General features: G+C 40.2%; 1 protein-coding gene across 2 annotated transcripts in view; it reads right to left on the reverse strand.

The window, feature by feature from the left end:
- Positions 1-350: 350 nt before the first annotated feature.
- FAM76A (family with sequence similarity 76 member A) overlaps positions 351-21071 on the reverse strand; it is a 32703-nt gene continuing 11982 nt past the window's right edge. The window contains exons 5-9 of one of the 2 annotated variants that reach the window (XM_027519060.1): positions 20430-20587; positions 14385-14471; positions 6695-6830; positions 3773-3874; positions 351-2627 (exon numbers count right to left, since the gene is read on the reverse strand). In XM_027519060.1, coding sequence (XP_027374861.1) covers positions 2541-2627; positions 3773-3874; positions 6695-6830; positions 14385-14471; positions 20430-20587 — 570 coding nt within the window. In that variant the 3' untranslated portion in view covers positions 351-2540. The remainder of the gene's footprint in view (positions 2628-3772; positions 3875-6694; positions 6831-14384; positions 14472-20429; positions 20588-21071) is intronic. The other variant, XM_027519070.1, reaches the window with a different exon arrangement.

Consider the following 21071-nt stretch of genomic DNA (forward strand, 5'->3'; position numbering starts at 1 on the left):
TCTATTGTTCTATTAATTTCTATATTCATATATTCTATATTCATTCAATATTCTATTAAATGGGAGCCTCATGAGGAGAGTAAGTTCGTCAATTGTCTTCCCTGCTGTATACTCAGTGCCCACCAGTACTTATAAGCAAGCAACTGAACTGAATAAATACAATCACAGAAGAAAGAAATTCGTTTATTCTCTGATGGACATAAAACTCCCTATTAGCGCCATTAGGCTTTTAATTGTTTAAAGTCTACAAGCAAGACAAACTGACTCTTTTCTAGGTTGAAGGGGATTATGGGATATGTCTATTGGTGAACCAGCAAGAAATAAATGAAAAAAAACAAACAAAGCAATAATTATACTTGAGTCCATATGAATTTTTATTAACACACATTTTTCAAAGTCTGTACAAACCAAAACATTCCTGTGTTTTAAAATGTCATTACAAACATACAAATAAACAAAAGGTGTTACCAAAAGTTAGCTACTCAATTTTATGGTAAAACAGTATCATGATTTTTAAAAACCAAAATTTCAAGACAGAGGTTTCTTCCTTCTCTTTTTGGAACTCGTGGAAAGTTAGAAAATGTATGGATTTGCTTTATATTAAATGCCAAGACCTTAAAAAAAGATTTAGTATAAAACTAAATATGTTTTTACATTGTCACTTCAGGTAACAGAATTTCTCAAGTCTTTAAAATTTAAAAAAAAAAAAAAAAAAACCCATGACTGCAACTTTTTTCACAATCTTTTCCCCATAGTCAATGTAAATGCATCTGAAAAATATTATCTGACAGGTTGTCTTTACCTAAAATTTTCTCATTCAAAAAGTTACAAAACTATTTAGCACTGCCATTTCCCTTGCTTAGAAGAGAAAATTACATCCCCTACCAGAGTGATAAGCAACATGGTCCATTGTTCCTCGTATCTGAAGGAAGCCACTCATTTCCATGTCTCTGTCCAATTAAGTGCATGGCTCCACTCGTGAGAATGTTCACCAATTAGAAGCCTTTGCTCCTGGAAAATGCCTAGTAAGTTAAACTTACTGCTGCACTTCTGGTAGTCTGAGGTACAAATGTCATCTGCCCTTATGATTACCTCTAACTCCAGTATCGCCCCCTGCGTTAAAGGATTCCAAAGTAGCTGGTTTTACTGTTTCATGGCACACCACACATCTCTAATTTCTTTCACAAACATCACAGAGGACCTGAGAGTATGGCTAGAAATGCAAATCTATCCTCTGACATGAAAAGTAAATCCATGTGCCTACTGGGTCAAGAAGGGAAAACAGGACACAATTCAGGTTGGGGCCAAGCTGCTTTTGAGAAGCACCTGTTTTCAACACATTTCCATTAAAAGCAGGGAGTGTATAGGCGGCAGTGGGTGAGGAAGAGTGGGGAGACAGTACACACAGGGATATCATTCTTCCAGTCACACTCAGAGTCCATTCTTGAGCAGCTCATACTAACTTCCAAAATGCTTTGTAGTCCAAATCTTATCCCATTTTGAATCATTTTAAAAAAAGCTATCTGACAATGGCCCAGTATGACAACTGATATAAGAGCGTGTTTTTTTTTTTAAAAAGAGGTGGCAGTGTGAGAATTTAAAATCAGTCACATAAAACAATCAAGAAAGGGGAGGGAGAGGGAAGTGTCCAGTACAACCTGGACAACCTTTCTTTCTGTCCTTACTTAGAAAGACAGACTCTCCGAATCTTTGCTATCTCCCTTAAGTATCTTCTTACATGCTCTTCCAAGAAACCCTCCAAAAGGCACTTAACTCCATACTTATATATTGAATTGTTTCACCTTAGCAATCAGTTTTAAGACTCCAAGGTAACAAGAAAGAAAAGATCTGATTCTTTCACTAAAAGCTAGAGAGTAGTACTTTTTTTTAAAAAAGAAGCATCACTTTTACAAGAAGAACAAGCTAGGCTACCATTATTCCTTTATCAAGAAAAAGTTTCTTTTTTTAAAAAATAAATAAAACTCTGGCTATACATAGTACAAAGTTCATACATAATATACCTGGAAAAAAACCCAAGGGTATACCCTGAAGCAAAAGGTTTATTGGAGAGAAAAAGTCTCTTCCATTGTACCAAGTCTTAAGGTGGCAGTTTTCAAAGTTCAGAGGGTGGCAGTGATATGTAATTAATGCCAAACTGCTTGCTCATGGGTATGGCAGGATGCAATGATGGACAAAAAAAAAAATCATTCTGCACATAACACTGAGCAGTGACCACCACAAAAAGGGGGAAAAAAAAGTAGCAAAAGAGAGACAATAGTACTGAGAGAAGGGCTGCGGGGTAGAGAGGGGAGTGAGAGAATAAGAGGAGATGGGAGCTTGAAACCCCAAACATTCAAGCATGCAGTCATAACACAGCACAAACCAGGTGTTTCCATTCAGCCCAACGCAGTCACACAAAGAAGGATAACTGTAATAATATAGAGATTTCTTAAGGAAGATTGCAATTCCCAGAGAACAGCCAGGTTGCCACCCTAACCGAGGAATCCATTTGCTGTTGCCGGGAGCGTTCTTGTGGTCTTTCATGGAGAGGTTATAGCTCCTGACTTCTCTGACTTCTTGCTCTTGGATAAGGCAGCTGCCTGCTTCAGGAGCTCTCGGTTTTTGGCCTTAAAAAAAAAAAGTCAGTGAGCGAAGGAAGTTTTCGCAGGACAGGATGTTTTTCATGCAGATGCTAAGGGAGACAATGTAGAGGTCAGGAAGAGGTGAACAAAGTCTAGAGGCAGAAAACAACAGAAAAGCTCTAGGGTTTGGTTGGGAGGGAAGAAAAGTATTTGCTGGAAGTTAATCAGTGTACTTGCATCTCCTGGGATCCACTATTACAAACGGATGCTCTATGCAACACAAACAAACCATGGAGTGCCTTAGTGTGCTGGATAAACAGAATTTACAATTTAGACATCTGGAATCACATCTGGTTTATCCAAAAATCAAAGAACACATTTATTAATTCCACTGTTTTTTGAGGTAAAAAGATTAGAACATATCCAAGAGAAAATAATAAAAGTCATCTATAAGGTGATTTAATATGTCAATCGACATGTCAAATCTCTGAGGAAAAAAGAAATCTAAGAGATCACTTAAAATACCAAGATGGGGAAACAGTGGAAATAGTGTCTGACTTTATTTTTTGGGGCTCTAAAATCACTGCAGATGGTGACTGCAGCCATGAAATTAAAAGACGCTTACTCCTTGGAAGGAAAGTTATGACCAACCTAGATAGCATATTCAAAAGCAGAAACATTACTTTGCCAACAAAGGTCCGTCTAGTCAAAGCTATGGTTTTTCCAGTAGTCATGTATGGATGTGAGAGTTGGACTGTGAAGAAAGCTGAGCGCCGAAGAATTGATGCTTTTGAACTGTGGTGTTGGAGAAGACTCTTCAGAGTCCCTTGGACTGCAAGGAGATCCAACCAGTCATACTAAAGGAGATCAGTCCTGGGTGTTCTTTGAAAGGAATGATGCTAAAGCTGAAACTCTAGGACTTTGGCCACCTCATGCGAAGAGTTGACTCACTGGAAAAGATCCTGATGCTGGGAGGGATTGGGGGCAGGAGAAGGGGATGACAGAGGATGAGATGGCTGGATGGCATCACCGACTTGATGGACGTAAGTTTGAGTGAACTCCGGGAGTTGGTGATGGACAGGGAGGCCTGGCGTGCTGCAATTCATGGGGTCGCAAAAAGTCTGACATGACTGAGCAACTGAACTGAACTGAAATACACCAGAGTTACCATATTAAATAAGCAGAATTACCTGCAATTGTTCTGTGACTTCTTTGTGGGTTTTCTCCATCTGGTTCATTTTGGCTCTCATCTGAGATTCTTGGTATTGAAAATCAGCCTTCAACTCTGTGATCTGAGGGGGGAAAAAAAGGCAGAGTGACCAGAAGAAATTTCTGTGCAATGAAAAATGTTTTGGTACCACAGAGCTAAATAGTCCCCTAAATTAATGAAACCCAGGGCTCTCCTAAAGAGCCATACCTAAATCAAAGCCAGGGAACTGTGTATCCTATTTTTTTCTAGTGATTTCCTGAAAATTACACAAAATTCTGCATTAGCATGTCTGCTACTGACCACTTGCTAGAAGGTTTTAGATATTTCATGTACTCAATATAGGCAATAATCTTTCGAATTCTCAACTCCAAGTAAATCAATGATTATAACAAATATGACTGACAGTTTGAGAGAAGCCATGAAAATAACAGCTGCTGTCATTTACTGAATTTTTGCCCTGTTCCAGGCAAACTGTTTGATTATATTATTTTATCCAATCCTATGATAACCCTGTGGGATAGTAGCATTATTCTTCCCATTTTATAGATGGGAACATCAAGGCTTAGGAAGGATTAAGTAAAGTGGTTAGCAAGTAGCAGAGTCAGAATTCAAACTCCAGGCCTTCTTCTATTGACTATGCTATTCAAGGAGCACAGAGAAGAGGTACTAAATCAGAGAAATGAGGTGTGAGCTAAGTTTTGAGATACAAGTAGCAACTGGTACATGAGGTACGGAAAAGGGCATCCAAGCAAAGGGAACAGTATGGGCACAAGCAGAGTGCCAGATAATGGAGAACTTATTCAGATGACTGATGAGTGTCGGGAGATGAGGCCACAGATAGGAAGGCATGATGCGGAAGAGCCTGTGTTCCAGCCAAGGAATGTGATCTTGATCCTGAAAGTTATGGGAAACAACCTACTGTTTGTTTTTGCTCCTTTCAGACCCTAACTTTGCAGGAATTCCCTGGAGATCCAGTGGTTAGAACTCGGTGCTGTCACTACTGTAGGTAAGGGAATTAAGATCTTGCGACTGCAAAGCACTAGAGATGAGTATTCATTTTGTCTCTATTTTGCAAAAATCCTGTCTTTAATGTGCCATTCTGATCTAGTTCATAAAGAAAATATACTTGGGTCTGCTTTCATCTGACAGTCATGTAGTAAAGTGAAAAGAATACTGGTCTCTTCCCACGAACTTCCACCTTACTGGAAGAGTAGAAACACAGCTCAGTAGAAAGAATGGGAGGGTCAGAAAGATCTGGGTTCATTCCTTTGTTCTGCCTTTCACCAGCTGTGTGATTTGGATGGGTCGTCTACTCTCTTTCGGTCCATTTCCTCATCCGTAAGATGAGGTAGGAATCAGATACAAAGAATGCACATAAAGATTTTAACACTGCAGGACTTCCTTGGTGGCCCAGTAGATGGGAATCTGTCTGCCAATGGAGGGGACACCGATTCAATCCCTGGTCTGGGAAGATTACACATGTCGTGGAGCAACTAAGCCCTTCCACCACAGCTTCTGAGCCCACGAGCCGTAACTTCTGAGCCTGTGTGCCGCAACTACTGAAGCCTAGCACCTACAGACGTGCTCTACAACGAGAAGCCACCAGAATGACAAAAAGCCCACGCACCACAACAAAGACCCACTGCAACCAAAAATAAAGTTAAAAAAATGTTTTAACGTAAATGTCTTTGTTAGCACTCATCATAGGATTCTGAACATAGTGCAAAACAACATACAGCCTCAGGGAGAAAACAGAGCTAGCGGAAGGAACCCTATGGGGAAAAACACTGAAGGCACTGTTATCTATGAATGATGATAATAATTCCTACCTCAAAGTGATATGGGGATAAATGAGTTAATACATATAAAGCACTTAGAATAGGGATAGGCAGATAGAGGCGTGTTAGTCGCTCCGTCGTGTCTGACTCTTTACGACCCCATGGACTCTTCTGTCCATGGGATTCTCTAGGCAAGAATACTGAAGTGAGTTGCCATTCCCTTCTCCAGGGGATCTTCCCGACACAGGAACCGAACCCCAGTTTCCTGCATAGCAGGCCAAAGCATCCAATAAAAGTTAACTATTATTATTAGTTATTAGAATAATAAGGCAGAAACGAGACATTCTCTAAGAATCTGAAAGTAAGAAATAATAGAATGAATCAGAAAAAGGACATAAAAAAATTCCCCTAAAGAGGGGAATATGACTCTACTAAGACTTCACTGAAGATAATAACGAGCTTAGAGGATAGGTCACTCAGTAAGGGAGTTGTCACCAATGGAAACAAAGTGATGTAGGGACTACAGGAAGGCCTACTGGAATATTGTCTGGGGACGAGGCAGACTTGATCTACATATTTTGAGTACTACTGTTCCCTGGACACAGCCATCCCAATAATAGAGGTGGAGGCATCAGGTTCCCCTAGCCTGAGAGCATTAAAAATTCCAATTATGTAACTACTTCCTCTTGTCCCAACTCCATGCTCACTCAGCACCCTCTGATTACAAGCTCCCTGAACAGCTTATGCTGAGAAGAGTAGTACTCTGCTATATGCCCCACTATGAAATAAGAGGTAGATACCGTGGTTTTACACATCATCTCTGCAAGCTTAGTGAACTTCAGTCCTCCCTTAGAAGTGGAAGCTTCTTCCAAACAAAAGAAAGAAAAATCAACCCTCTAAACTACTTGATGGAAGGGGATTGACAACAGTAATGCCATGCCACGATCCTGGCAGACAGCAAGCTGCTCCCTAGGACATCCCAACCTTGCCAGTGGATTCTCTCTCTCAGAGCTTCAGTGGTATGTATCCAACAAACATCCATTAAACAGTTAGCATCGTGCCCTATACCACATATCTCACCCACTTGCCTCATTCTGACCTGAGAAGCACTAACTAAGCAGTACCTTCTTCTCTTTCTCTAAAATCATTTGATCCTTTTGATGCAGCATCTTCTTCAGAGTGGCTACTTCTTCCTTCAGTTGGGCAATGATGACAAAGTGGTCAGTGCCTGGTGAGTCCAGAGCCAGATCTGGGGAAAAGCTGAGGGGAAAAATGGAGGGGGAAAATATCAGTTGGATGCACAAACTTTTTTCTACCTGAGGTCACATTACAGGCCACTTGACTGCAACTTCAGGAGCAGAAGCAACTAGTTGAATCCCAGCCATCAAGCACAATACACGTTCAACTTGAGGGCATTTGCTAAACTGCACAAGCAAGGTGGCCATCAGATAACTATACCAACCAAAGCCACAACCTGCAGCATTCCTGCAGCATCTCTGCTCACATGCATGCTGTGCATGCGTGCTAAGTCACTTCAGTCGTGTCCAACTCTGCAACCCTATGGACTGCAGACTGTCAAGTTCCCATCCATGGGGATTCTCCAGGCAAGACTATCAGAGTGTGTGGCCATGCCCTCCTCCAGGGGATCTTCCCAACCCAGGGATCGAACCCATGTCTCCTATGTCCCCTGCACTGGCAGGTGGGCTGTTTACCACTAGCGCCACCTAGAAAGCCCATCTTTGTTCACATTCGGGACTAAAATAAATGTCACCTCATAAGAGCCAAAGATATTTTGTTTCAGGTTCACTGAGGATCCCTAGTTATTGTGGGTGAGAGTCATAATTTTTTGTGATTAGATAATTTCCCTAGAATCTGGATAAATTGTAATTTCATGCATTTTTCTTTAAAGATCCCCAAAGAGATTTTGACTCTTTGTTTTCTGCTCCAAAGCCCATGCTGTGGTACATCTGCTGAGAAGCTGCTGCTTTCCACCTCAGGTACAATCTTTTTAAAAAGTGATTTAAAAAAAAGAAGATGAAATTAACAGGAAAGAAGCCAACTTCCCCTACTACAATTGGCCTGTGCCCTGTCACTTCCAGTATCAAGAATTCTGTGATATTTAGTTAGGAAAGGAACAAAAAGGTGGCAAACTGCAAAGTAATATCACAACCTGGCTCTTCAACAGAGTCCTCCCTATGATGGTCTCTGAGCACTACATTTTGTGCAAGTGCCAGGTGAACTCTGTCCTTTTAGTCGAGTGTCTTAACCAGGAAAGTTTCAGGGAATTTGTAAGCCCCTGAGATTGTATATGCAATTTTATGTATACATACAATGGGGTGGTTTCTAGGATGGGGATCTGAGGCTCTCCTTCGTCTGTTCAGAAGTGTCTTAGACCCATACAAATTAAGAAATCACTGCCAAGAGAGTTAAATCCTACCCTTCTCTAGAGACCTACCCAAAAGAAACTCGCTACTTTTCACAGGGCAACCTGTAAAGTAAAACACAAACCAGTTTTTCCTAGAAAACTGCAATACTGATTCCCAACACCCTATATCAATATAGCAACTACCAGATGCCCCTTGCTGTTGGATCTTTCCTACACCTTAAACAACATCTAATAACCATCAATTTTCTACACAGGTAGAAACTCCAAATAACATGGTGAACTGCTGGACAAACCTCCTCATAGTTACCAAGTTAAGTGTTTCTATGGCTAGAATGGGAAGACAGTCCATTGATAGAAATATTCTGCCCTCAGTCTACACGAAGCATATGAGAAGGATGTCAGAGGAACAATGGATCACTGCTTTGCTAACTGATAAATATGCAGAATTACTGGGTAACAAAAACAACATGTAAAATAATAAAACAAGGCATGTAGGAGAAAATATTAAAAGGATCCATCATAGTCTCCACCAGTTTCCAACCTTGCCAAGGGACTGTCTTCCCTCAACCCAACAGAATCTATTTAAACCCATAACCAGAGTGACAAATGAAATGGAGTAATGGGCTAATGTGCTCTACCTGCTTTTTAACTGAAATATAATTGACATACAATATTATGTTAGTTTCATACATAATTTGGTATTTGCATATATCGTAATCACTCTAAGTCTAGTAAACGTCCGCCCATATGAAATTATTATTGACTACATTCTTTATGTTGTATGTCACATCCCCATGACTTATTGATTATATAACTGGAGGGCTATAGCTCTTAATCTCCTTCACCTGTTTTGCCTATCCCCCCACCCCAGCCTTCTGGCAACTACCTGTTTGTTCTCTGCACCTATGTTGCATTTTGCTTTGTATTTTAGACTCACATATATGTGAGATCACACAGTATTGGTCTTTCTCCAACTTATTTCACTTAGCATAATATCCTCTAGGTTCATCCAGGTTGTTGCAAACAACAAGATTTTGTTTTTTATGACTGAGTAATATTTCACTGTTTGTGTACACACACACACACCCCCACACATGCCATAGCTTTTTTAGGTATTTGTCTATCAACAGTCACTTAGGTTGCTTTCATTACCCTGGCTCTTGTAACTAATGCTACAGTGAACACTGGGATGTATGTATCTTTTTGAAATAGTGTTTCTATTTTCTTTGGATAAATAACTAGAAGTGAAATTGCTGGATTATATGGCAATTCTATTTTTAATTTTTTAAGGTGCCTCCATACTAGTTGCTTCACCAACTTACAATCCTACCAAGAGAGCACAAGGGTGCTATCGTCTCCACATCCTCGCCAACACTTATCCGATAGCCATTCTGATACGTGTGAGGCAGTAGCTCATTGCCATTTTGATTTGCATTTCCCCGATAATTAGTGATATTGAGCATCTATATGTTTTCTTTGAAAAAAATGTCTATTCAGGTCCTCTGCCCATTTTTAAATAGAACTGTTTCTTTTTTTGTTGTTGTTAAAATATCTGAGCTTTTTGTATATTTTGGATATTAACCTGTTATTGGATATATTATTTGCAAATATCTTCTCCCATTCAGTGGGTTGCCTTTTCATCTTATGGATAGTTTCCTTCATTGTGCAAAGGCTTTTGAGTTTGATATAGTCCTTTGTAAAAGCAAAAGTAAATAGGACTACACGGCCTGAGGATACATATCCAAAAAAAATTGCTAAGACCAATGTCAAAGAGCCTATGTTTTCTTCTAGGAATTTAATGCTTTCAGGTCTTAAATTTATGTCTTTAGTCTACTTGGAGTTATTTTTGTAAGCAGTGTGAGAAAGTAGTCCAGTTTGATTCTTTTGCATGTAGCTGTCTAGTTTCCCAACACCATTCAGTGAAGGGGCTATCTTTTCCCCACTGTATACTCTTGCCTCCTCTGCTGCAGAGTAATTGCCCATATAAATGTGGATTTGCTTCTGGGCTGTTTATTCTGTTCCATCAGTCTCTGTGTCTGTTTCTGTCTTCTTCTTTTGTTTTTGGCTGAGTCAGGTCTTACTGCGGCACATGGGATCTTTCACTGCGGTGTGCAGGCTCCTCGTTATGGCACACAGGGTTCTCTAGTTGCAGTGTGTGGGCTCAGTAGCCCAGCAGCATGTGGGATCTTAATTCCTCAACCAGGGATTGAATTCATGTCCCCTGCATTGGAAGGCAGATTTTTAAATACTGCTCCACCAGGGAAGTCCCTAACACCATACTGTTGACTACTGCAGCTTTGTAGTACAGTTTGCAATCAAAAAGCATGACACTTTCAGCTTTGTTCATTCTCAAGATTGCTTTGAGTCTACCTGCTTCTTGAGGGAAGATTCTTCCCATACCAATAAATTGCTGACAAATCTCATTGTGTCCTTCCTGTGTTAGGGACTGTACTGTCTAACTCTGTAACTCCTGATGAATAAGAATTGCTGGGAATCAAAATGAAAAAAGATGGCTAGGTTACTAAGGCAGAAAATCAGATCTAATCTCTTTCTAAACACCGCCAAAGACAGGGAACTTGCTATTTATCCAGGAAGCTCATCTTTTCCAAAAACTTAATAGCTTTTGGAATGTTTCCAAAAACATCTTTTCTCAGGTTGAGCCAAAATCTGCCTGTCAGTCTCATCCATTGGTCCTGGATCTGTCCTCAAAGGCCACAGAGAGTTAAGTCTATTCTTTCAAGTATATTTTAGAGGGAGAACACAATAAAACGATAAGGAAAAGAAAAGAATGTCTTTTGGAAACAATAAACCACAAGGTGTGCCTGGAGGTCACTCACTGTTCATTGCCCATCAAACAATAAGCAAATATGATCAAAAAGTGCATTTCTCAGGGAAGGAAAGCTAGGAATGAACTTGTATTTTCTTCAAATTGAAGGATTTTTGTTATAATTTTGACAAACTATAAAATATTGAGATGGAAGCTGTGAATTTTATAGGACACTAAAAAAGACTAAGGCATTTTCTAAGTATAAAACCATGAGAAAAATGTGTTGTTGTTTTTTTAATTCTATAAAGTAATGGGTTCTCTCTGTATGATACGGAAGGCTAATAAAGAAAAAGAGAAAAATAAATCAAATATGCCTCAATATTTAAAAAATAAATAAGAGGACTTCCCTGGAAGTCCAGTGGTTAAGATTCTGCACTTCTACTGCAGGGCTCTCGGGTCTGATCCCTGAATAGGGAACTAAGATCCCACATGTCATGTGTGTGGCCAAAAAAAAAAAAACAAAGGAATATGATAGTATATGGTCAATGAAAACTGTTAGAGAACAATCTTTTGAAGACATGAGAGGATAAAATGAAAGAAGAGAAGCATAAATTTAAAAGTGGATTGTGATTAAAAACTGAGAGGGAGTCACAATAGATAGTAAAGAAACAAAACTGGTAATATTTACTCCAGAACTGAATTCAAAATAGATATTCAGCAAAAAAATTTTTTGGTTTCCATGACATTAAAAAAAGGACTGTTCATGGAGAAGGAAATGGCAACCTACTCCAGTATTCTTGCCTGGAAAAGTCCATGGACAGAGGAGCTTGGCAGGCTGCAGTCCATGGGATTACATGACTGAGCATGCGTGCATGAGGGTGGAGGGAGATGGGTTGGTAGCAATAAACTGGTAGAACCAAAAAATATAAAGGACAGTTCAAAAAACGTCTTGGACCTCCTCAGTGGTCCTATGGTTAAGATTCCATGCTTCCATTGCAGGAGTGTGAGTTTGATCCCTGGTCAGCCAAAAGAGAAAAAAAAATAATTAAAAAAATGTTTTTAAAGTCTTGTCAGAATGTTCTCCAAGTGAAGGAAAAGCAAGAAAAAAAAGTAAAAAGGGAAGAAAAAATGTAATTTACCTTGTATATAAACTTTTAAAAGAAATGCAAACAAGTGATAGATTAAGATTACTAATGCAGGAACAAAAAGCCTCTTGATGAAAGTGAAAGAGGAGAGTGAAAAAGTTGGCTTAAAACTCAACATTCAGAAAACGAAGATCATGGCATCTAGTCCCATCACTTCATGGGAAATAGATGGGGAAACAGTGGAAACAGTGTCAGACTTTATCTTTTTGGGCTCCAAAATCACTGCAGATGGTGACTGCAGCCATGAAATTAAAAGACACTTACTCCTTGGAAGGAAAGTTAGGACCAACCTAGATAGCATATTCAAAAGCAGAGACATTACTTTGCCAACAAAGGTCCGTCTAGTCAAGGCTATGGTTTTCCAGTGGTCATGTATGGGTGTGAGAGTTGGACTGTGAAGAAAGCTGAGCGCTGAAGAATTGATGCTTTTGAACTGCGGTGTTGGAGAAGACTCTTGAGAGTCCCTTGGACTGCAAGGAGATCCAACCAGTCCACTCTAAAGGAGATCAGTCCTGGGTGTTCATTGGAAGGACTGATGCTGAGGCTGAAACTCCAATACTTTGGCCACCTCATGTGAAGAGGTGACCCACTGAAAAAGACCCTGATGCTGGGAGGGATTGGGGGCAGGAGGAGGAGGGGGCGACAGAGGATGAGATGGCTGGATGGCATCACCGACTTGATGTACATGAGTTTGGGTGAACTCCGGGAGTTGGTGATGGACAGGAGGCCTGCAATTCATGGGGTCGCAAAGAGTCAGACACAACTGAGCAACTGAACTGAATTGAATGCAGGAACAGTCGAATGGAACTTGCATATGTATGAAAATAATACGTGGCTGCAGAAAATTTTTTTATAAATTTTCAAGTTATTAGGTTGCTTTTTTAATTACCATGTATATTTAAAGAAAAATTTATTTTTAAAGATCTTTCCCAGAGGACATTATGAAAGATCATGCGTCTAAGTTAAGGATCAGCATCCTAATTGAGGAAAACATTCACTGCTGCTAACCAGATGCAATAAAACACTGAACAGAAAGTTTAAAGTCTTTGGCTTGGTGAAGCCATAGCAATAGTCAGCAAGAACAGTGGCAGTATCTCAAAAACCAAATGACCCAACAGAAGGCAAACTTTAAGGCCTGTTGGTTAAACTAAAGGCTATGAATGAGCTTTTTCCGGGTCATTCAAACACAGCCCACATCATAAACAGCACAAAACAGAAATGATGAATCTAAAGGCTGTGGGTCTTGGCTCAGGCCTTCATAAAGCAGGGCATTCAGAATGGTTCATTCCCTGAAGAACTTTTTACAGGATCATGCATCCTGGCAGATGTGATAAGACAATCAGTGCCACATCCATTTTCTTCAGAATGGTCAAACTAGCTGCTCAGAGAACAAACAGTAACAGTAAAGCTAACCAGAAAGATGGTCTTTATGGTTCCTTTCCCTATATAATTAGAATATCTAAACCAAGCATTTCTAGAAGGATCAATTCAAGAAGTTTGAAGTCAATGATACCAGAAATACAAAGAGAGTCTGCAGAGTCTCAAATCAAGTTAATGAAAAAGCCAACTTCAGAGATGCTATGTATACCCCTAAATAAACAAAACTCAACCCCAGTAAGCCTATATGCTGGTCTGCTCCCATATCTACCACCGTCTGGGAGAGAGAATGGAGAATGGGAGTTTTCAGAATGGAGATGATTCCAAGGATTTTAGGGATGAGTGTGCCAGGTGGTCTCACTTCAGAATGCCCAGCCTGGAGGAACAGGCCCCAAGACTCTGTTGAGAAGCAGCCCACTACACCAACATGGACAGGGCATCCTGGATATGAGGAGAAAATAGCTCGTAAGCAGAAGCATCACTAAGAAGGAAAGGGGAAAGTGAGGAATAAAAATGCATTCAGAAAGGCTTAAAATGAAACAAAAATATTCAAATGCATCTCCTTCCCTCCTGATTCAGCATCTGCTTTGGGTTATCTCTCTTAATGCTAAGGAAGCATGGATTATCCCTCACAGACTGAGCAGTACTGCTTTAATTATAAATTGTCAGGAATTCCCTGGTGGTCCAGTGGTTAAGACTGAGCACTTTCACTGCCACAGCCAGGGTTCAATCCCTGGTCGGGGAACTAATGTTCCGAAAGCTGTGCAGTGTGCCCAAAAAAGAAAAATTTCCAATTTGTCTCTGTTTTGCCTCTGCAGACCAACTCCTGCCCTGCCTGGAGAAGGCTATAGGCACAGATCACAATAAAAAGCATGTCTTTGAATTCTTGTGAGAAGTTATTTGTGGACTACAGAAAATTCAACTGCTATTAAATCCAGTTATATGTTCTAGACAAGATTATATTTATAAACTAATAGCAGTATTGTTTGTTTATAAGATAAGTGTCTAGTGTAGTATCCCTGAGAAGTTCGCTGACAACCATAAACTAGCTCCATGACACACCCTAAAACGTATTCCTGTTTCAGGAACTGTGTATGCATTTCAAACAGAAACATGCACACACACTTGAACTGGCTTACCTATCTCCATTGGTTGTGATCGACTCAAACTTGGATTTTTTCTTTGGGATTTCATTTTGAATTGAAGACGTAGAAAGGGTTTTCTGACTTTTAATGGCAAAAAAGAAAAAAGAGAGAGAGAGAAAGAGAGATACACACACTTTAGAAATCAAAGATTAATAAAACATCACAATGAAAGTCCTGTCAAATGGGACCAACATAATACTGTACCTATTCTATGCAAGAGCTAATTATTCTTGATCATCAAAATCCACCCAAGTCTTAATTCCATAGATGCATGGACAGCTCATTTCTATAGTCCTTCCCCAAATTTTTACCTGTGATTAAATACTATCTGCTTTATTAATAACAATGAGAACAAGTCAATAAAACCTTAGTCAGAAGCACAATCCATCTTACAATTTAAAAAGTACTTTCATATTCATTTTTCCCCATGCATCTTATAATACTGTGAGGCATATACAAGGGATTATTTCTATTTTGCAGAAACTGAGGCTCATCAAGGCTAACTTACCTACCCAGGGATATAGAGCTAGTTAGTAGTGAAGCTTTACGTATCTGAACACTAAGTCCAGTTCTTCTTCACTCTGTTTCTGTAAATCTTCTAGTATCTGAGAGTCTCATGACAACCCTAAAGATCAGTTTTAGTCTCTGAAACTAATCTGCAACCCTTTTACTTTGATGGATGTAAAATTGCCAAGCCCAAAGGATTTTTCAGACCTTTTCTTATTGGCCTCTTTTCAATATTTGATACCACTGATCATGCCTTCTCCCCATCACATCCAACTTTATAACTGACAAATATAATTGTACATTAATTAAAATGTACGAGGCGACAATTTTATATATATATATATTATAGAACGATTACTACCAAGATCAAGATAATTAATGCACCCATCATCTTGCATACCTGATTTTATTTTTCGGCTGTGCCACGTGGCTTGTGGGATCTTAGTTACCCAACCAGGGACTGAACCTGTCCCCCCTGCAGTGGAAGCGCAGTGTCCTGACCACTGGACTGCCATTTTATTTTAATGGTGAGCATGCTTGAGATAGCATCACCAACTCAATGGACATAAACTTGGGCAAACTCCGGGAGACAGTGAGAGCCAGGAAGGCCTGGCGTGCTGCAGTTCATGGGATCGCAAAGAGTCAGATATGACTTAGTGACTGAACAACAACATGCTTAGGATCTCCTCTCAGCAACTTGGAAGCATACAGTCACTGAGCTGTACATGAGAACTGAGAACTACTTCTAACAAAGTTTGTACCCTCTAACCTAACCCTCCCCATTTCCCTCTCCTTTTTGCACCTGGCAACCACCATTCTATTCTCTATATCTATGAAATCAGTTTTTAAGATTGCACATAAAAATGATACCACATGGTGTGTGTCTTTCTCTCTGCCTCATTTCACTTAGCACATGCCTTCCAGGCTTATCTGTGTTGTAGCAAATAGCAGTATTCCCTTCTTTTTTATGGCTAGATATTCCATTGAATGTATATTCCATATTTTCTTCAACCATTCATCTCTCCAAGGACATTCAGGTTGCTACCATATATTAGGTATTGTGAATAAATGAATAGAAATGCTAATTTCAGTTCCTTCAGATACATACTAAAGTGATTGCTGGGACCTATGATAGTTTTATTTTTAATTTTTTCAGCAAACACCATACTGTTGAGTTCTTTATATATTTTGCATATTAACCCTGATTAGAGATTTGGTTTTCAAATACTCACTCCATCCTTGAGTGCTTCTATATTCTGTTTTCAGTTTCCAGCCTAAGTTGTATCAGTCAAGAGTATGGTTTTAACAACTATTATAGTGGGTGGAAATGATGTTCCCCTGATCATCTGCATGAGAATCATCTGAGAGGTTTATAAAACAAAGCAGATTCCTGGATTCCATCCTAGATCCTACCGAATTAAACTCTGGGGTAGGGCCACAGAAATCCACATTTTAAAATTAGCTCTGCTACCACCGACTCTTATATGCTACCAGTGGCTCATGTTCAAACCTCTTCTGAATTATAGCCTAAGCTCCTAAATAATAGCCTAAGCACTAAATAATAATCTTTTTTAATATCAGATCTTAGTTTCTTGCTACTTCCAGAACATCTTATTTTTGACTGGGCACAGACACAGAGGTCGAAGCTCTCAGAGGATAGCTTCTGTTTCTTGACAGTCTGTTCCTTGCATTTTTCTTTGGCCTCCTTCGTTCTCTTGGCCAAAAGTTTAGCATATTCTGCACCTCTTCCTTATTTCCTTAGTACACTGTTTCTTCAGAGCAATATGCTGACATTTGAGCTGCAGAACACGTGGAGGAAAAAGATGCTGGACTTTGGGTGCTTTGGTCCTAGTTTTCTCATCATCTCTGCTTCAGGGCTTTCTCACAACATACTGGTGGACATTGTCTTTGCTTCAGTCAGTTCAGTCGCTCAGTCGTGTCCGACTCTTTGTGATCCCATGGACTGCAGGCTTCCCTGTCCATCACCAACTCCCGGAGCCTGCTCAAACTCATGTCCATCGAGTTGGTGATGCCATCCAACCATCTCATCCTCTGTCATCCCCTTCTTCTGTCTTCAATCTTGCTGAGCATCAGGGTCTTTTCCAGTGAGTCAGTTCTTTGCATCAGGGGCCACAGTATTGGAGTTTCAGCTTCAGCATTAGTCCTTCCAATGAATATTCAGGACTGATTTCCTTTCGGATTGACTGGTTTGATCTCCTTGCAGTCCAAGGGACTCTCAAAAGTCTTCTCCAACACCACAGTTCAAAAGCATCAATTCTTTGGCACTCAGCTTTCTTTATGGTCCAACTCTCACATCTATACGTGACTACTAAAAAAACCATAGCTTTGACTAGACGGACCTTTGTTGGCAAAGTAATGTCTCTGCTTTTTAATATGCTGTCTAGGTTGGTCATAGCTTTTCTTCCAAGGAGGAAGCATCTTTTAATTTCATGGCTTCAGTCACCATCTGCAATGATTTTGGAGCCCAAGAAAATAAAGTCTGTCACTGTTTCCCCATCTATTTGCCATGAAATGATGGGACTGGATGCCATGATCTTTGTTTTTTGAATGTTGAGTTTTAAGCCAGCTTTTTTACTCTCCTCTTTCACTTTCATCAAGAGGCTCCTCAGTTCCTCTTCACTTTCTGCCATAAGGTGGTGTCATTTGCATATCTGAGGTTATTGATATTTCTCCCAGCAGTCTAGATTGCAGCTTGTGCTTCATCCAGCCCAGCATTTCGCACGATGTACACTGCATATAAGATAAATATAAGCAGGGTGACAATATACGGCCTTGATGTACTCCTTTCCCAATTTGGAACCAGTCCGTTGTTCCATGTCCATATGGTTTTAACTGTTGCTTCTTGATCTGCATACAGATTTTTCAGGAGGCAGGTAGGGTGGTCTGGTATTCCCATCTCCCTAAGAATTTTCCAGCTTGTTGTGATGCACACAAAGGTTTTGGCATAGTTAATGAAGCAGAAGTAGATGTTTTTCTGGAACTCTCTTGCTTTTTCAACAGATAATCCAACAGATGTTGGCAATTTGATCTCTGGTTCCTCTGCCTTTTCTAAATCCAGCTTGAACATCTGGAAATTCTCAGTTCACATACTGTTGAAGCCTCACTTAGAGAATTCTGAGCATTACTTTGCTAGTGTGAATGCACTGGTCATAGCAAACACCCTCTTCCAACAACACAAGAGATGACTCTACACATAGATGTCACCAGATGGTCAATACCGAAATCAGATTGATTATATTCTTTGCAGCTGAAGATGGAGAAACTCTATGCAGTCAACAAAAATAAGACCAGGAACTGACTGTGGCTTAGATCATGAACTCCTTACTGCAAACTTCAGACTTATATTGAAGAAACTAGGGAAAAACACTATACCATTCAGGTATGACCTAAATCAAATCCCTTACGATTATACAGTAGAAGTGACAAATAGATTCAAAGGATTAGATCTGATAAGAGTGCCTGAAGAACTATGGACAGAGGTTTGTGACATTGTACAGGAGGCAGTAATCAAGATCTTTACTTCAGAGATTATAAAGTTTGCAGACTCCAGCTCTTGGGCCCCAGGTGGAGTCCCAGTAGTACCAGTAAATCTAGAAATATCCTCCTCTCCCTTTTTGACAATGACCAAATTGAGGACACTCAGATTGGCATTCACAATGCAACCTATACAGATTTGCTCTTTCCTTCTCCAGTTTTCCTTGGCCTGTAACAGGAATACTCTTTAATTCAGTAGTAGGTGGACACTGCCATGGGTCACCACCCTGCTTCATGGCCTGCTTCATGGTCCTTTGCCTGTCATTCCCACCACTGATTCGAACACATAATCCTCCATTCTTTACCTGGAGCATCAGCAGCAACTTCCACAGCCACGAACTTCTCACAGACGGTACAAAGTCTGCGTTCACTGTCCACTGCAGTGAGTTTCTGGCAGCCAGTGGCTGCGAAAGAGATGTTCTGCTTCACCTTGGAGCAGCCGATAGCCTCAAAGGTGCCACAAAAAAGAGCTAAATAGTTCTTGACACTTCAAACTCAACTTTCCAAAACTGAACTTTTTTCCCCTTCTGACAGTCTCTCAGATAAGGATTCACTCACTCATCCCAGTAAGAAACCTGAGAATTATCCTTTATTCACCCAGCTCCTGCCCATCTACCTGTTCATCAGATTATCTAATTTACACATAATTCTCCTTCTGAAATGTCTTCCTGAATCTACCTCTTCGATCTTTAGTGCCACTACCTGAGGTTCTCTATTAACATCTCTTTCTGGACTCTTACCAAAAAAGCTTCTTAACTAGCCCCCAGCCTCTTTTCCTCCAGTGCATTCTTCACAATAGTCTGGGTTAATCTTTTTTTTTTAAGGTAGATTTCGTCCCTCCCCAACACAGGTCCTTTCAGTGGCTCCCTATTAAAATTACTAACATCAAGATCATGTTACTTACCAGGTCTGCTGGATTCCTTTCCATCCCATTTTCTGCTCCCAATCATAAGCTCCAGCAAAATAAAAGGATCTGCTGTTCCTAAGTTCCATGTGGTCTTATGCCCTCCATGTCTTTGCAGTTGCTATTCCCTCCACCCATTCCTTATCTGACGATTCTGATTTATCCTAAGATCTAGCTCCAATGTCAGCTCTTCTCTGATCTTTCATTGCTTGACCTCCCCAGGCAGTTAATTACCATGGCCTCTTATGCCTGTATCTTGGCATGCTTTCACTGTGACACCCTCAGATTATCCTGCAATACTTTGATTACAGGTCTGTCTTCCCTACCAGGCTGCATACCTCTTAGAAAACAGAGTGATTCTTTTTACTCATCTCTGCATTCCTTGCAGAGAATCTGGCCCATGAAAGTAACTAACAATGAACAAACAAAATCATAAAGGTAATGATAACAACGCATAACCATCATGTACTGAAGCTTCCTATATGCCAGTTATAAAACTAATCACTATGTACATACCATATAATTTATTTTCACAGCAACTCCATGAGTTAATATTTCCCTCATTTTACAGATGAAAAAACTTGCCCAAGATCCCATACAGAGAACTTGGCAGACCCAGGATTCAATCCAAAGCCAGAACTCTTAACAACACAACAGATACTCTGAAAGGAAGCTTAAGACAACAATGAAGGGGCATCATTTTGACTGGATCTTATAAGGACAAACCTAGAATATCTATCTCCTAGCCAAATATGCATAAGAAAAGTTGCATTTCCTCAGACTGTGGAATGTCTGGTCTTCTAGGGAGATAATCCACTCTTAACGGTGGGGAGAATACAAACTTTTAAAATACAACACAAACCAAGTCAGAAAACCCTAATGCCTTATGGATGTCTCTCTGGCCCTTGGATGATATATGAATTATAAAATACATCAAAGGAGATTCCCTCTGTAGATTAGTAACTAGAGAGAAAATACAAAAATTTAGACAAAATAGTATCTTCCATGACTACTTGTGTATTACATCTGACCTCCCAGAACCTCTTGTTCTATCTCAAGCATCTTGGGGTTACCTGTTGTAATGGCTGCCGCCACTCAGTCGACTATACTGCTCCTTCTCCTGGTGGCTGGCACGGGAAGAGCTGCTCAGGTGCTTCCTCTGCTCTTTGGTCTTCTGAAGGACCCGTTTGTATGAAAGTGTGCATAGCCAGCATAGCAATTTCCCATCTACCTGAAAGATGAGGAGACAAAGATAAAGAAGGAATGTGCTAGTGCGGAGGCTAAGAACATGGGTATTAGGAGCTAGAACCTCTGGTTAAGTCTGGATCTGCCACTCACAAGCTGTGTGACCTTACGTGTAAGTCACCTGGGCACTACTGGGATCAATCTCTTCATCTATAAAATGAAGGACAATAATATGTACCTCAGAGGGCTGGTGCAAGGATTCAGTGACATAATGGAGGTAAAGCATGGTGCAAGGTACACAAAAACTGCTTAACAAAATATGACCTGGGGACTTCCCTGGTGGTCCAGTGGTGAAGACTCTGTGCTTCCACTGCAGGGGGCACGAACTCAATCCACTGTTGGGGAACAAAGACCCTGCATGCCATGGGGCATGGCCAAATTTTTTTTTAACATGCTAATTATATTTATTTTTTTATTTTGTTTTTCCTCAACTTAACACATACCAGAGCAAAGTTCCCACAAGAATTTCA

The sequence above is a fragment of the Bos indicus x Bos taurus genome, chromosome 2 (assembly GCF_003369695.1).
Source record: "Bos indicus x Bos taurus breed Angus x Brahman F1 hybrid chromosome 2, Bos_hybrid_MaternalHap_v2.0, whole genome shotgun sequence".
NCBI lineage: Eukaryota > Metazoa > Chordata > Mammalia > Artiodactyla > Bovidae > Bos > Bos indicus x Bos taurus.